Genomic DNA, 17,600 nt, shown 5'->3' with positions numbered 1-17,600 from the left:
TCAGCAGGTCGGTGTGGACTTGTTGGGCCAAAGGGCCTGTTTCCACACTATAAGTAATCTAATCTAATCACACATTTTTGGACTGTGGGAGGAAACCCACCCAGACACGGGGAGAATGTGAAAACTCCACACAGTCAGTCGCCTGAGGCGGGAATTGAACCCGGGTCTCTGGTACTGTGAGGCAGCAGTGCTAACCACTGTGCCACCGTGCCGCCCACTGCTGTCAGGATGGTGGAGGTAAACTCACGCAGCAGGTAGTAGGGACAGCATTTCACTGTGAAATATTCTAGGTCTGGGGAGCAGTATCTTGCTGGGGTCACTACATCTAAGCACCAAGGAGGTGTTGGTGAGAAAGCAATCCCCTCCATCCCTTGACTTACTCGAGAATGCTGTGTGGTCCATACGATGCATGGAGAAACCGTTCAGCTGCCAAGGCACAGTCAGGTGGAGCAGGAGTAGGCCATGTCTCTGTAAAGCAGAGCACACAGCAGTCTCTCAGTTCCCCAAGATGGATCTGAGTTCATCCATTTTGTTTTCAATAGCTTGGAGTCTTCTGGAGAGGGGGGACTTGAAACCGCATAATTTCAGTCTCACCTGCAGGCCGGTACCACTTCCATGTTGATATAGAATGATAAATATATAACAATATGGAAGGTGTCTGGGGAAATTAGAAGGAAGCTGCTAGCAGAAAGAGTTAACTCACCGTGAGTCTGAGACAGGGGGTGGTGGGGCCCAAGTCACTGAGTGATTTTGTTGTAATTTTACTTTGTTCAGGAAAACTGCTGAAATCTGCTGTTCATTTTCAAACTGACCTTATGGATTTGATAATCCTTTCTTTAGTTTTACAATTTGCCTTCAATTGTCTCCAATCCCTTTTACATTTTTAAGATCACCTTCACAGGAGACGCATTTATTTCTCACCTTTACATTTTCTATGTTTCTCTTAAACATTTTTCAAAAGCTGAGTTCAGTTTGAAATTTGCCAAATGACAGTTTATTTAGATTGTGAGACAATGCAGAGGGTGTATAGCACAAAAATGTGATTTTAATTAGAATTTAAAAAAACAGTTCACTCCACTCCCAAAGATTTGAAATTCATTATTAATCCAATTTTGAATCTTTGATGTTGTGTCTGAACAACACCCTAATTTTCAGTGAGCCCTCTTTAACTATGGGGTGAGTTCCCACCTTCGTGCAGTGTAGTGAGGTACACAGCTGTGATTCAGTATACGGGGTGTCCCTGTCTACTGCCCATTTTTCAGCTGTTTCTACCTTATCCTCATCGACACCTGCTGCAGCCACTGACTCACCGTTTCTTCTTGTATTAGTATTAACTCATCTACACAACTGTAAATATAAAATGGCAATGATCACTTCCCCTTTCTGACCTTTATCATTCTTCAAACCAACCTTGAACATTTTCCCCTGGGGATGTGGTGCCCTGTGGGTTGAGCCTATCTCTCAGCATTCCCTTCGTCAATTTTGACTGTTGTTCTGCTGTAAACCCGGTGATGGAGCCCTCTGACATTTAATCAAAGTTTACAGCCTTTCCCTCATTCCCCTCCCTGACTTCATTTTTACACATTCTATAATGATACTTTTCCCCTTCAGATGTGATTTTAACCATTGGAAGAGGCACTGAGACTGTGACTCCTCTTGTGAGATCTGTCAGCACAAACCTGACGTGGTTTTGCATTTTGTTTAGAAGAAGCCCAGTTAAATATAAGGCTGTAATGTTTTGAAATATTTTTTCTGGGTAAAAATAGCAGAATAGAGTATTCAACCCCTCGAGACTGTCCCTCCATTCCCATCCTGTGGTCTTAGCTATTTGAAAATGGAGTCACAGGTAGATAGGACAGCGAAGAAGGCGTTAGGTATGCTTTCCTTTATTGGTCAGAGTATTGAGTACAGGAGTTGGGAGGTCATGTTGCAGCTGTTGCACGCAATTCTGGTCTCCTTCCCATCAGAAAGATGTTGTGGAACTTGAAAGGGTTCAGAATAGATTTACAAGGATGTTGCCAGGATTGGAGGATTTGAGCTCTGTAGAGCGGCTGAACAGGCTGGAGCTGTTTTCCCTGGAGCGTCGAAGGCTGAGGTGTGACCTTACAGAGGTTTACAAACTTATTAGAGGTATGGAGAGGATAAATAGACAAAGTCTTTTCCCAGGAGTCGGGGAGTCCAGAACTAGAGAGCATAGATTTAGGGTGAGAGGGTAAAGATATAAAAGAGACCTAAGGGGCAACTTTTTCACTCAGAGGGTGGTATGTGTATGGAATGAGCTGCCAGAGGAAGTGGTGGAGGCTGGTACAATTGCAACATTTAAAATGGCACAGTGGCTCTGTGGTTAGAACTGCTGCCTCACAGCGCCAGGGACCTGGGTTCACTCCCTGACTCGGGCAACTGTCTGTGTGGAGTTTGCACATTCTCCCCATGTCTGTATGGGTTTCCTCTGGGTGCTCTGGTTTCCTCCCACAGTCCAAAGACGTGCAGGTTAGGTGAATTGGCCATGCTAAGTTCCCAGTAGTGTTGAGCACATTAGTAATGGGGTGAATGTAGGGGGGTGGGTTGCTCTTCGGAGGGTCGGTGTGGACTTGTTGGGCCGAAGAGCCTGTTTCCAAACTGTAGGTAATTTAATCTCATCTAAAAAGGCATTTGGATGGGTATATGAACAAGAAGGGTTGGAGGGATATGGGCCAGGTGCTGGCAGGTGGGACGAGATTGGGTTGGGATACCTGGTCAGCATGGACTGGTTGGACCGAAGGGTCTGTTTCCGTGCTGTACATCTCTATGACTCTATGATCATGACACTCCAGCTCCCACTCCCATCTCTTCACCACTCCCGACTCCAGGCTTCTCTTCCACACCCCCAGTGGCAATCTATTCCAGACCTTTTCCTGGACCACTTTCCCGATGCCAGGGATCATTCCCTCCAGTCTCAGGTGGTGTCCCCATGCTGTGTGGTATCACTCTCCCACCCACCACCCACCTCCTATTTCCTGCTTGGTTCAGGTTTTACCACAAAGTTTGTCACTGTTCCAGGGAGTAAAGAGCCTGGGGGAATTGCAGGTACATTTTGTGTCTCATGTTGTAAAATCTGCATTTAGTCAAATTCAGGGATTTGGATGGTCCAGGTGTGGGTGAAGTCAGTTTAGGGCTCGGAATTATGTTTTTCTGCATTGCTCATGATTCAACATTAAAATGTTCGATCACCATGGAGACGTTAATGAGAAACTTGGCCAAATGGTGACTTGCGTGTCTCGTTAGGCAAAGTAATAAAGTTAGCTCAGTATCTCGCTCATGAACAGCAATGGTGTAAATGTTGGTCAAATCTGAACCACCCAATATTCACTGAAGTAAAGTCAAACTCAAAAGGCAGACCTGAAGCTAAATTCCACACGTCCATCAGACATTTACAGGGTCTGCATTTCAGAGCAATGGCTGGAGCTGATGTTCATCTTTAGAAGTAGGTCAGGTGTTCTTCATTTACATCAAAAAAATGAAGCTGGAAAACACTTGAACTAAAACATGATTGGTTTAGGAATTTCACATTGCAGACACACAGTGTTGTTTGTTCCTTCTTGGGGTGTGGGAGATTCTGACAAGATTGTTGTTTATTGCCCATTCCTTGATGCCCAAAGATGGTGGTCAGTCCTCTGTTTGAATTGCTGTCGTCCAACTGGGACTGCCACAGTGTTAACTCGGATGGTATCTCACCTCTAAGATGTTTCTGATCCCACTGGAAGTGATGAGCTGTTTAAACATCACTGTCCTCACTCAGCACCAATGCAGCAGAGCTCACTGGCTATTCCCCTCAACTGGAACGATGCTAGTCACCTTCCTGACACCAGGAGGTTAAACCTCCTGTTGTGACCTTCCTGCCACCTGGGTGAGATTGTCTAACCCAGCACAGACTGTACATTACACCAGCCGTTTAAATACCCTGGAGTGTGACTTCCTTAATGGGAGCATTGAGAGCAAGGGAAGGTTGTTGAGTGAAGTTGATTTATCTCATCTACTCTGACAAACTACTCTGACAACACTGTACTTTCTGTATTACCAGGGAATCTCTCAGCCTGACACTGTGGGAGCTGAAAGCAAAATGCTGCTGGGGACCTTCAGACTTCCCTGGAGCCAGCACTCAGTGAGTTAATCATTTCAAAATCCATCTCAAAGTTGGAATGAAGGAAACTGTTCCAGAAGCAAATTGCTGCTATTTGCCTCCTGTGTTTCATGTTTGAGTAATTTATTCCAAAAACAGGTCCAAAAACAGTATGTAAATATCTGAGCTCACTGCTCAAACTGCAGATCCACCTGAAGATGCTCAGAATCTAGCCGTGAATTCACCGATTCGAGGATACATCGATATTTTGAGTTTTTGCTTCATTCTGTCTGTCGTCCTCAGGATGATTATTGTAGGAACAGGAACTGATCGAGAGGCAGCTGATTTCTGTCATGGAGTTTTCTGCCTTCAGTCTTTGGGGCACATTTCATTCAAATTCAGTCTCATCAGGAGCTCACTGTTTGCTGCCCTGTTTTGGGCCAATTCATTTTCACTCGTCTCAGAGAGACAGCTTGTCAGGGTTTGTTTGATGATGATTCTTTCCAGAATCAATTGTTCAGACATTCGGAGGGCAGCAGATAATCTCAGGAAAATGCTGAGGCTGCTTTCCCACCATCTCTCACAGATGGAAGGATGACAATCAGTTTGATGGTCATGTTTGTTTCTGAGTCTTGTGGGAAAATGTGAAGCATGTTTTCCACAGAGGGAGAATTCCTACTTTAAGAAATTACATTAAAATTTAATCCCTTTTCCAAGAGGGATGTTTCAGCTGATGATTCAATTGCTGTTTATCCATCAAAGGAGAGATTTGGGACAGATTCAACAGTAAGTTAGCGAGACATAATTATTAATATGGATAAAAGTTCATATTTAATTCATCAGGACACAATATTCATTGGGTTTCTTGACATAATACACCAAGCCCAATAGAACATAGAACAGTATAACACACTACAGATCCTTCAGCCCTTGATGTTGTGCCAACCTTTTATCTTACTCTGAGATCAAACTAATCCACATACCCCTCATTTTTAAAAATCACACAACACCAGGTTATAGTCCCACAGGTTTAATTGGAAGCACTAGCTTTCGGAGCACCACTCCTTCATCAGGTGGTTGTGGAGGATACAATTGGAAGACACAGAATTCAGAGCAAAAGTTTACAGTGTGATGTAACTGAAATTATACATCGAAAAATACTTTGACAGTTTGTTGAATCTTTCATCTGTTAGAATGACCATGATAGTTTCACTTCTTTCATCTGTGAATCACAAAACTTTTTTTTAAAGTTACATTCTCAGGTTAACTGTAACAATTGGTGTTGGCCAGATACTATGTTGAAGGTGTTAGCCCCCTGTGTTCTCAGTCTGTGCCATAATGTTTAGACTGATTTTAACCTAAAAAATGAGTTAACAGAGTCTTATATGAATTTATGCAGTTTTTGAGCAAAGTACAATGTAACGCTGCAATTATAAATTCACCTAACACCTTTCAACCTTTTGCCTACATCTCAAATCCTCCAACCCTGGCAACATCCTTGTAAATCTTTTCTGAACCCTTTTAAGTTTCACAACATCCTTCCGATAGGAAGGAGACCAGAATTACAGGCAGTATTCCAAAAGTGGCCTAACCAAAATCCTGTACAGTTGCAACATGACCTCCCAACTCCTGTACTCAAAACTCTGACCAATAAAGGAAAGCATACCAAATGCCTTCTTCACTATCCTATCTTCCTGCGACTCTACTTTCAAGGAGCTATGAACCTGCACTCCAAGGTCTCTTTGTTTAGCAACACTCCCTTAACACACCTTATCATTAAGTGTATAAGTCCTGCTAAGATTTGCTTTCCCAAAATGTAGCACCTTGCATTCTCCGGTACACCGATCAGGTCCTGGGGATTTATCCACCTTGATGTGTTTCAAGACATCCAGCACTTCCTCCTCTGTAATATTAACATTTTTCAAGATGTCACCATCTATTTCCCCACATTCTACATCTTCCATGTCCTTCTCCACAGTAAACACTGCTGCAAAATACTCCTTTAGTATCTCCCCCAATCTCCTATGGCTCCACACAAAGGCCACCTTGCTGATCTTCGAGGCGCCCTATTCTCTCCCGAGTTACCCTTTTGTCCTTAACTTTTTTGTAAAATCCCTTTGGATTCTCTTTAGCCCTATTTGCCAAAGCTATCTCATATCCCCTTTTTGTCCTCCTGATTTCCAACGTTAAGTATACCCTTACTGCCTTTATACAATTCTAAGGATTCACTCAATCTTTCCTGTCGATACCTGATATGCTTCCTTCATCCTCAAATAATTCAATAAGGCTTATGTGGCATAATCTGACCCTCACAAAGCCATGCTGACTATCTCTAATCAAATTCGGCTTTTCCAAATAATCATAAATCCTGCCTCTCAGAATCCTCTCCAATAATTTGCCCACCACTGACACAAGACTGACTGCCCTGCAATTCCCAGGGTTATCCCTATTCCCTTTCTTGCATAAGGGAACAACTTTTGCCATCCTCCAACCATCTGGAAGTACTCCAGTGGACAGTGAGGACGCAAAGATCATCACCAAAGTTGCAGCAATCTCTTCCCTCGCTTCGCGTAGCAACCTTGCATATATTCCGTTTGGGCCCAGGGGACTTATCATTCCTCATGTTTTTCAAAATGTCCAGCACATCCTCTTTCTCAACATCAATCTGTTTGAGCATATCAGCCAATTTCATGCTGTATTCACAATTGACAAAGTCCCTCTCACAGATGAATACTGAAGCGAAGTATTCCTTAAGCAATGTATACAACCCTCCTGGTGCTCACCTTCCACCCGACCAACCTTCCCATAAACCAAATCATCCGCCGACATATCCGCCACCTCCAAACAAACCCCACCACCAGGGATATATTTCCCTCCCCACCCCATTCCGCTTTTCACAAAGACCGTTCCCTCCATGACTACCTGGTCAGGTCCATGCCCCCCTACGACCCACCCTCCCATCCTAGCACCTTCTCCTGCCACCGCAGGAATTGCAAAACCTGCGCCCACACCTCCTCCCTCACCTCCATCCAAGGCCCTAAAGGAGCCTTCCACATCCATCAAAGTTTTACCTGCACATCCACCAATATCATTTATTGTATCCGTTGCTCCCAATGCAGTCTCCTCTATATTGGGAAGACTGGACACCTCCTAGCAGAGCGCTTTAGGGAACATCTCTGGGACACCCGCATCAATCCACCACACCACCCTGTGGCCCAACATTTCAACTCCTCCTCCCACTCTGCAGAGGACATGGAGGTCCTGGGCCTCCTTCACCGCTGCTCCCTCACCACCAGATGCCTGGAGGAAGAACGCCTTATCTTCCGCCTCGGGGCATCAATGTGGACTTCAACAGTTTCCTCATTTCCCCTTCCCCCACCTCACCCCAGTTCCAAACTTCCAGCTCAGTACTGTCCCCATGACTTGTCCTACTTGCCTATCTTCTTTTCCATCTATCCACTCCACCCCCCCCCCTTCCTGACCTATCACCTTCATCTCCTCCCCCACTCACCTATTGTACTCTATGCTACTTTCTCCCCACCCCCACCCTCCTCTCATTTATCTCTCCACCCTTCAGGCTCTCTGCCTGTATTCCTGATGAAGGGTTTCTGCCTGAAACATTGATTTTACTGCTCCTCGGATACTGCCTAAATTACTGTGCTTTTCCGGCACCCTTCCAATCTAGACTCTGGTTTCCAGCATCTGCAGTCATTGTTTTTACTTTGAATTTTAGTTTGGCCACATTTGGAATATTGAATTTAGTTCTGATCACCACAAAACTAGGTTTACCAGGATATCACCTGGTTTGGATGGTATTAGCTATGAGTAGAGATTGGACAAACTTGGTTTATTTACCACCCTCAAGGATAGTAATCTCTGGGTTATTACCAATGCCACGTGCTAGTGAGGCAAGGAATAGAAAGGTCGGAGAGATGAATGCGTGGCTAAGTAGCTGGTGCAGGTGGCAGGGTTTCAGGTTCTTGGATCAATGGGATCTCTTCTGAAGAAGGGGTGACCTGTACATGAGGGACAGTTTGCATCTAAACTGGAGGGGAACTGATATCCTCGTAGGAAGGTTTGCTGGTGCTACTCGGTTAGGTTAAACTAGAGTGGCAGGAGGATGGAAACCAGAGCAGCAGGTCACCAAGTGGAAGGATTAATGGGAAGATACATGTTAGGACCAGTAAATCAGAAAGAAAAGAAAGGCAGAGACAGGTAAATATACGTGATGGTACTAATGGGTTGAAGTGTGTTTATTTCAATGCAAGAGGTATTAAAGGTAAGGCAGATGAGTATACAGCCTGGACCTACATGGGACTATGACATTGCAGCAATTACAGAGTTGATTGAGAGAGGGACAGGACTGGCTGCTTAACATTCCAGGGTTTCATTGTTTTTGACGAGATGGAGAGGAAGGTAAAAGCGGTGGAGGAGTTGCATTACATCTGTACTCAGGGAGGACAAACTGGAGGGCTTATCTACGAGGGCAATATGGGTAAAGCTCAAAAAAAAGATGGGTGTAATCACGCTGATAGGATTATACTGTAGGCCTCATAACAGCCACCGAGACACCGAGAAACAAATATGAGGCAGATTATGGAAATATGCAATAAAAAGTGTTTTCACACTGGGTGACTTTAACTTCCCCCAATATCAACAGGGATTCCCTTGCAGCAAAAGGTTTAGATCGGGCAGAATTTGTTAAGTGCATCAGAGAGGGCTTCTTGAAATAGCTCCTGGATAGTCCAATTAGAGGATGGGGGGGGGGGGGGGGGGCGGTGGCGATACTGGAGCTTGTACAGGCAAATGACCCTGGCAAAGTGACTGACCTTTCAATGGGAGAGCAGTTTGGAAACAGTGATCATAACTTCTTCAGTTTTAAGATAACAATGAGTAAGGATAAGTCAGGATCTTGTGGCAAGCTGATAAATTGGAGATGGGCAAATTATGTCAGTATTAGGCAGGAGCTAGAAAGTGCTAATTGGAAGGACTGTTATCAGGCAGGTCCACATTTGACATGTGAGAATTGTTTAAAGACCTGCTGACGAGAGTTCAGGACCTGCATGTTCTCGTAAGGAAGAAGGACAAGGATGGCAAGGTCAGGGACCGTTGAATAACAATGAAGGTTATGAATTTAGTCAAAAGCAAAAAAGAAGCATATGTAAAGTTTAGGAAGCTAAAATCGGACAGGGCCTGTGAGGAATGTTAAAAAAGCAGGAAAGAACTCAAGCAGGGAATGAGGACAGCAAGAAGAGGACATGAAATGACCTTGGCAAGTCGGGTTAAAGACAATATTAAGGCATTCTATACATACATTACAAACAAGAGGCTAACTAGGGAGAAAGTAGGACCACTCAAGGAAGGAGGGAACTTGTGCTTGGAGACTGAGGATGTGGGTGAGATCCTAAATGAGTACTTTGTATCAGTATTCACCCAGGAGAAGGATATGGAGGATCGTGAGATTTGGGTGGAGCATGCTAACATACTGCGGTATTTTGAGATCAAGAAAGAAGTGGTGTTGGGTCTCTTAAAGAGCATTAAGATGGATAAGTCCTCAGGGCATGATGCTATCCACCCCAGGTTATTGAGAGAGGCAGGGGAAGAGACTGTTTGGGTCTTGATCAAAATGTTTGTGTCCTCATTAGCCACCAGAGAGGTCCTGGAGGACTGGCGAGTAGCTAATGTTATTCCTCTGTTCAAGAAGGGAAATAGGGATAATCCAGGAAACTATAGATCAGTAAGTATCACACTGGTAGTTGGGATAGGGAATAGGATAGGATTTACATGCATTTGAGAAAGCCAGGCCTAATTAGTGACGGTCAGCATGGCTTTGTGAAGCACGGATCATGCCTGACTAAAGTGATTGCATTTTTAAAAAAGGTGACAATGGTGACTGATGAGGGTAGAGCAGCGGATGTTGGCTACATGAGTTTTTGTAAGGCTTTCAGTAATGTTCCTCATGGTAGGCTCATCCAGAAGATTAAGATCTCAGTAGGATGGGATCCCCGGTGACTTGGCCACGTGGATTCAGAATTGGCTTGCCCATAGAAGACAGAGGGTAGTGGCAGAAGAATGTTTTCAAGCTGGTGGTCCGTGACTTAATGGTGTTCCACAGGGATCTGTACTGGGATCTCTGCTGGTTGTGATATTTATAAAAACGACTTGGATGAAAATGTAGATTTGTGGTTTAGTAAGTCTGCAGATGATACAAGGATCTGTGGAGTTGTGGATAGTGTAGAAGGTTGTCTAAGGATTCAGCAGGATATAGATCAGTGCAGATATGGGTGGAGAGATGATTGATGGAGTTTAATCTGGGTAAGTGTGAGGTGCTGCATTTGGGAATTCAAATGTTAAGGAAATGTATACAGTTAATAGCAGGACCCTGAACAGTATTGCTGTACAAAGAGATTTTGGTGTTCAATTTGATAGCTTCCCTAAAGTGGCCACACCAGTAGATAGGATGGTGAAGAAGGTGTATGGCATGCTTGCTTTATTGGTTGAGGAATTAAGTACAAGAGTCAGGATTTCACGTTGCAGCTTTATAAGACTTTGGTCTGGCCACACTGAGGGTATTGCGTTCAGTTTTGGTCTCCACTTTACAAGAAAGATGTGGAGGCTTTGCAGAGATTGTAAAAGTGGTTTCCCAGGATGTTGCCTGGATTAGAGGGTATGAGCTATAAGAGGAGATGACAAAAATTAGGGTTGTTTTCTCTGGGGGTGTGGGAGGAGGCTGAAGGGAGATTTGATAGAAGTTTATAAAATTGTGAGATGCATAGGTAGGGTTTTTCCTCGAGATGAAATATCTAAAGTTCGGGAGAATGCATTTTCTTTACACAGAGAGTGGTAGGAGTCTGGCATGCACTGCCAAGGATGGTGGATGAGGGAGATACAACAGGGGCATTTAAGAGATTTTTAGATAAGCACATGGATATTCAAGGGATGGAGGGATATGGACAAGGGGCAGGCAGAAGGGATTCATTTCAATTGGTGCCATTTTCACCACAACATCGTGAGCCAAAGTGCCCGTTCCTGAGCTGTACTCTTCTCGGTTCTATTTTCAACTCATGTCAGAGGCTGAGGGGCTACCTGATAGAAATTTTCAAAATTATGTGAGGCATGGAGAGAATGTACAGATGGAATCTTTTCCTCAGGATAAAAATGTCACTCACTAGAGGAGATAGATTTCAGGTGAAAAGGTGAATTTTTAAAGCAGATGTGAGAGGGAAGATTTTTACCCAGAGGGTGGTAAATGCCCAGAATGTGCTGTCAGAGAATACAACAGCAACATTTAAGCAGCAAATTGTCAGAAACATGAATAGATGGGAAAAAGGGGCATGGACTGCACAGAGACAAAAGGCTTTTAGTTTAGAAATGTATCATGTGTTGGCACAGGCTTGGTGGGCCAAAGGGCTACTTCCTGTGATGTCCTGGTCTTTGTTGTTCCTATCTTATTAACATTGAAATATTGAAGCATCAACTTGCTGATCATCGCCATTGACCACTCAAAGGATAAGGGCAGCATGTGGATGGGAACGCCATCACCTCAGAGTCCCCTCTCCATTGTGTGACCATCACTGTTTTCAAATCCTGGAACTGCCCACTGAATAATGCTGGGATACTGACACCACATTGTAGCAGGGAGGAGAAAGTGACGACTGCGGATCCTGGAGATCAGAGTCAAAGAGTGTGGTGCTGGAAAAGCTCAGCCGGTCAGGCAGCATCCCAGGAGCAGGAGAATCAACATTTTTGGCATAAGCCCTTCATCAGGATTGAGGCTTGTGGCCCAAGGGGGCTGAGAGATAAATGGGAGTGGGATGAGGTGGGGGGGAAGATGGCTGGGATTGTGATAGGTGGATGAAGGTGGGGGTGAAGGTAATAGGGCAGAGAGGAGGGTGGAGCAGACATGGAGGAAGGAAGATAGACAGGGAGGACAGTTCAAGAGGGTGGTGCCAAGTTGGAAGGTTGAATCTGGGATAAGGTGGGGGGAGGGGAAATGAGGAAGCTGATGAAGTTCACATTGGTCACGTGTGATTGGAGGGTTCCAAGGTGAAAGATGAGGCCTTCTTTCTCCAGGCGTCGGGTGACCAGGGTTTGGCGTTGGAGCATTGTAAATGCCTGCGACTGCTCAGGCGAAATAAAAACCATTAAGAAGGGAGGGCAGAAATACAGGAACAGCAAATGAAAGAAACAGGGCACAAAAATTGGCCAAAAAGCAAAGCATGCTGGGAATCCTGAGCCACGACAGACACACAAGAGACAATTCTGCCCAGGGACAAGTCCTTAAAAGATTTACGCCCAGACAATTGAAAACTGGAGAGGCACCAGAGCACATCACAAAGTGTGTCAAACAAACATCACAAAATGCATGGGACATGCCTCAGTAAGGCAGAAGACCAGGTGTGTATTCGGGGACAAAACCAGACTTCCAGGACCAAGGCAGACACATCGACCGGCTCACTGTTAGCAAGCCATTGAGAACCATGAGCAGCATTTCAAGGTGATAAAACCAATTAGTTTGATTGCCCTGATTAGCCAAGTCCTTGGAAGGTTCCAGAAGGTAGCCAGGAAGATATAAGAACCTGGCCTGGCAGGACTTGACCGGACCCCACTCTCCAGCCAACCTACAGGCATGGCAGGATACAGCAGTGAGCAGAGCAGCTCACCCTCCGACCAGAGACAGAATCAACTCATGAAGAGAGGTACAGACGGAACAATTCAACAGAGTAGCAAAAGGTCTGGGACATGTCTTAATATTCAAAAGAATTGGATCATTAGAAATAGAGTTGATAAAATTGTCGAGTGTAATTTTTCCCTTTGTTGTCTCAAATAAAGTTGGGACTTGGCTGACTAACTGCAGTCTCATGCTGTGTTGTCCTTACCTGATACACGCTAAGGAGCCTGGGTAAATAAATATTGTGTACACTGGTCAAGGTGTCTGCAGGCTCTTAGAAACACTCATTACTAGGTAAAAGACATGGACTGTAGCAACTCAAAGACAGGGCTCACCACAATCTTCGGGCAAGAGGGAATGAGCAATAAAAACCAACCTTGTCAGAATCTCCTACACCCCGGGAGGCAACAGGAAATACTATGTGTCGACAAAGTGAAATGACTGAACTGAAGTCCTGTTGCGGGTTCAGGTTTTTTTTGACATTTTTCATTTCTTCGATGTGAATGAAGAGCGCTTGAACCACTCATATAAAGATAAATGTCAGCTCCAACCATTGCTCTGAAATACAGACCCTGTAAATGTACAGATGGATCATTAAAATTTAGCCTCATGTCTGCCGTTTGGGTCTGTCTTTCTTTCAGTGAACGTTGTGTGGTTCAGGTTTGACCAACATTTGCACCATTTATGTTCACGAGCGAGATACTAAGCCAATTTTATTACTTTGCATAAAGAGGCACGCAAGTCACCATTTGGCTCATTTTCTCAATGTCTCCATGGCGATACATTTTAACGTTGAACCATGAGACATGCAAAGAAATATTGTTACGAAACATAAAGTGACTTCACCCACACCAGGACCATCCAAATCCCTGAATTTGACCAACTGCAAATTTTACAACATGAGACACAAAGTGTACCTGCAATTCCCCCAGGCTCTTTACTCCCTGGAACAGTGACAAATCTTGTGGGAAAACCTGAACCAAGCAGGAACGAGGAGGTGGGTGGTGGGTGGGAGACTGATACCACACGGCATGGGGGACACCACCTGAGACTGGAGGGAATGATCCGTGGCATCGGGAAAGTGGTCCAGGAAAAGGTCTGGGAGAGATTACAACTGGGAAAGGGGAAGAGAAGCCTGGAGCAGGGAGTGGTGAAGAGATGGGAGTGGGAGCTGGAATGACACTTGGATAGACCAGAGGGTGGGAATGGAGGGACAGTCTCGAGGGGTTGAATACCCTATTCTGCCACCTTTACTCAGAAAAAAACTTACAAAATATTAAATCCTTACATTTAGCTGGGCTTCACCAACCAAAATGTGAAAGTACACCAGGTTTGAGCTGACAGATCTCACAAGAGGAGTCACAGTCTTGCTGCCTGTGTCAGTGGTTATAATCACATCTGTTGGGCGGAAAAACGTTTCGTTGTCGGAGTTTGGAAAATGCAGTCGGGGGGAAAGAGGAAAAGTGTGTAAAATTGGATTGAATGTCAGAGGGCTCCAGCACCAGGTTTCCAGCAGAACAACAGTCAAAATTGATGAAGGGAATGTTGAGAGATGGGTTCAACCCATCGGGCCACCCCCACCCCAGGGGAAAATATTCATGGATGGTTCTGAAGAAAGATAAACATCAGAAAGAGGGAGTGATCCTCACCACGTTATGTTTACAGTTGTGCAGATGAGTCTTTTCCCCAGGGTGGGGGGAGTCGAGAACTCGAGGGGAGAGGTTGAGGATGAGAGGGGGACAGATATAAAAGGGATCTAAGGGGCAATTTTTTCATGCCAAGGGTGGTGTGTCTATGGAATAAGCTGCCAGAGAAAGTGGTGGAGGCTGGTAAAAGGCATTTGGATGGGTATGTGAATAGGAAGGGTTTAGAGGGATACGGGCCAAGTGTTGGTAAATGGGACCTGACTAGATTGGGATATCTGGTCGGCATGGACTAGTTGGACCGAAGGGTCTGTTTCCGTGCTGTCCATCTCTATGACAGTGAAAGAGTGACCCCACCAGAGTCAATGCCATGTGAACACTAATGCAGTGATAAACAGTGCCAGGGGAAGTGTACCCCAGTGACAGGCTGTGTCAGGAGTTGGATATCAGTGGGAGTAGTTTTGAAGGGGGGGGGGGGCGGGGGGGGGGTGGGAATCATTCAGCCAGTCTCAGGATATCTCAGGGAAGGAGGGAAAGACACAAACAGGATCTTTGTGAGATGCTCCAATCATTGGACAGTGAACACCCCACCGGCCTTACCCTGCTACTGTGAGTAAACAGTGGTCTGTCCATGGTCAGGGAGCAGAATAGTCCCCGTGTTCAAACTGACTGCAGGGAAAGCTGCAGGAAACCCAGGAAATGAAGATGTACAAAACTGAACCCCAAAGGTGAAATCGTTTTCTCCTCATCACCAGTGACTGGGAAATCAATCTTCCATCCAATGGATTCCCAAACCGGGAAGAGTGACAACCCTGACCATGTGAGTGGGTAGCAATTACAAAAACAGCTTTCCCAAGTGTTCAGTGTTCCCAGGAGCCAGCACACAGAGGGTTAAGGATTTCTGAATCCATTGTAAAGTCAGAGCTAAGAGAAATTTCCATAATTAATCAGCTGGAATGTTCTTCCACCATGACGTTCCTACCTAAGGATAAACTATATTCAAAACCATCTTCATCAAATAGTATATAAAGAGTGTAGCTCAGTGTTCAAACTGCAGATCCACCTGAAGGTGCTGAGAGTCAGTCAGTGCATTCACCAGTGATCTGAGAGAACACCAAGATGCTGAGAATCTTCTTGACTGTGTCTGTCCTCTTTGGACATCAAATTGCTGCACGGGAAACAGAGCAGGAGGTGATCAAATTCTGTAATCAAGTTGACTGTCTCAAGCCGGATCAAGTCATTGAGGGCAAGGTCAGTATAGCTGAGAGTTTCCTCTGTTCTGTCATGTTTGTACCAGTGGAAATTATTCCATGTTATTTTTAGTCCCTAACCTGCAGTGCACCGACAGTGCACATCCCAACCCTGAACCATGAGGCTGGACTGAAATTACTCCTCGGGCCTCATTAACACTTTCTACATGAGCTGCCATCCCCTGCCTGGCTCCCACTGCCAGCTTGTGCAGTAAGAAGAATATCAGGGCTTCCATCTCCAGCAGCAGGTGAAGGGAGGTGTCAGTCTGCTCACAGAGAGGGTGATGATGGGGGACAACACAAGGACTGTAGAGTCAGGGAGCTCTCCTACTGCTCCTGTCTTCACTCAATCTAACCCTGTTTCTGAAAGGCAGTTCTGTCCTTTTTGGAAGAGGCCAAGTCTGGTCTTGAGGGAAATCCTCTGATTTCCAAGCCTGGATAGACCCCTAATTCGAGGTTTTTTTAACTGAATTCAAATTCTATCATCTACCCTCGTGGGGTTCACTCCAGGTCCCCAGAACATAACCTGGCACACTGGATTAATAGTGTCTCAATTAGAGAGGTGCTGGAAAAGCACGGCAGGTCAGGCAGCATCAAGGAGCAGGAAAATTGACGTTTCGGGCAAAAGCCCTTCCTGATCAAGGGCTTTTGCCTGAAACATTGATTTTCCTGCTTCTCGGATCCTGCCTGACGTGCTGTGCCTTTCCAGCACCACTCTAATCTAGACACTGATTTCCAGCATCTGCAGTCCTCACTTTTGCCTCTCTGGATTGTGCCTTGTGATCAATCCCATGAGGCCATCACCTGCCCCAATTCAGCAGGGTGTAAGTAATGGTGTTTTTATCCTTTCATTCAGTGAAGGTGTCGCTGGCATGGCTGATATTTGTTGCCCATCCCTCATTCCCAAAGGCATTTCTCTGTTTAAATAATGGTTAAAACACACAGAGAGATACACAACATAGGGACATGTCGTCATTGACATTGGCTCAATGTAGAAGGATTTCAATAACATTCTCTAAATGTTGTTATTGCAAACCCAAAGGGAAGCAGCAAGGTGAGTCTAACACGACAACATGAAAGATGAAAGAGTGAGAGAGAAAGGGAATGAATCAGGAAATGCTGCTGTCAGGAATCCCATTAAAAACTTCAAACCCCTGTTTCAGGTTCAGTTGCTCCAGAACATGAAGACTCTTGCACACCTGAACACCTGGTCCAGTTCTTTCAGCATTGACATACTTTGGTAGAAGTTCAGTTATATTAAACAGTAATACATATTTTACTCTCATTTTAGGATTATGATGAAATAGAATTTCCACACATTCAATGGGCTGAAACAGCAGTTCATGTTTCGGTTTTGAAGACAGATTTGGAGAGAGAAATGGAAATCAGCCTGGATAAGCTGTTCAATTATGCATTTTTCGGCAATGCTGATGGTATGTCAGATATTCCATCAAAGTAACGACAGAATATGAAATGACTTTTTACTCTTTCGCATTTCTTGCTTGATACGTTCTGCATTGACAAAAAATTCCACAAGGTTGTCACTATTCATCAAATTTTAAAATATATTTATTTCATAAAAGAATTTTTTAAATATTTGAAAAGATATTATTATAAATAGCGAGATGAATGATTCAAGCCTTTTCCCAGCAATATCCTTGCAATATTGACACTCAAACTCAGTAAAGTGTCACTCACATCTTCACTCTTTAATGTTTACTCAATCGATAAGGACACAAACTTTTGCAGGTGTCAACTTTCTGCACATCCACTAATTGTGATTCCCTCCATCTCTCCCAAAAACACACAGACTAACTTATCGATTTCTCTTTGACATTGAATACTTTGAGGCAGTTGGCCACCAAATTGCCTAAAACTAAGCTGCTATTTTGCTATTTAAACAGACTCAGAAGTGACATGACACCAGGGTATAGCCC

At 44.6% G+C, this 17,600-nt stretch overlaps 1 protein-coding gene across 2 annotated transcripts in view; it reads left to right on the top strand.

The window, feature by feature from the left end:
- The first annotated feature begins 4,034 nt into the window (after positions 1–4,034).
- The window catches only part of LOC140457048 (uncharacterized), a 30,606-nt gene continuing 17,040 nt past the window's right edge, over positions 4,035–17,600 (top strand). The window contains exons 1-2 of one of the 2 annotated variants that reach the window (XM_072550994.1): positions 4,035–4,141; positions 16,955–17,096. In XM_072550994.1, the coding sequence (XP_072407095.1) occupies positions 4,100–4,141; positions 16,955–17,096 (184 nt within the window). In that variant the 5' untranslated portion in view covers positions 4,035–4,099. Of the gene's footprint in view, positions 4,142–15,481; positions 15,665–16,954; positions 17,097–17,600 lie in introns of those variants that run through there. The other variant, XM_072550984.1, reaches the window with a different exon arrangement.

The sequence above is a fragment of the Chiloscyllium punctatum genome, chromosome 3, assembly GCF_047496795.1.
Source record: "Chiloscyllium punctatum isolate Juve2018m chromosome 3, sChiPun1.3, whole genome shotgun sequence".
NCBI classification, from domain to species: Eukaryota; Metazoa; Chordata; class Chondrichthyes; order Orectolobiformes; family Hemiscylliidae; genus Chiloscyllium; species Chiloscyllium punctatum.
This window is presented reverse-complemented; position numbering and strand designations above follow the sequence as displayed.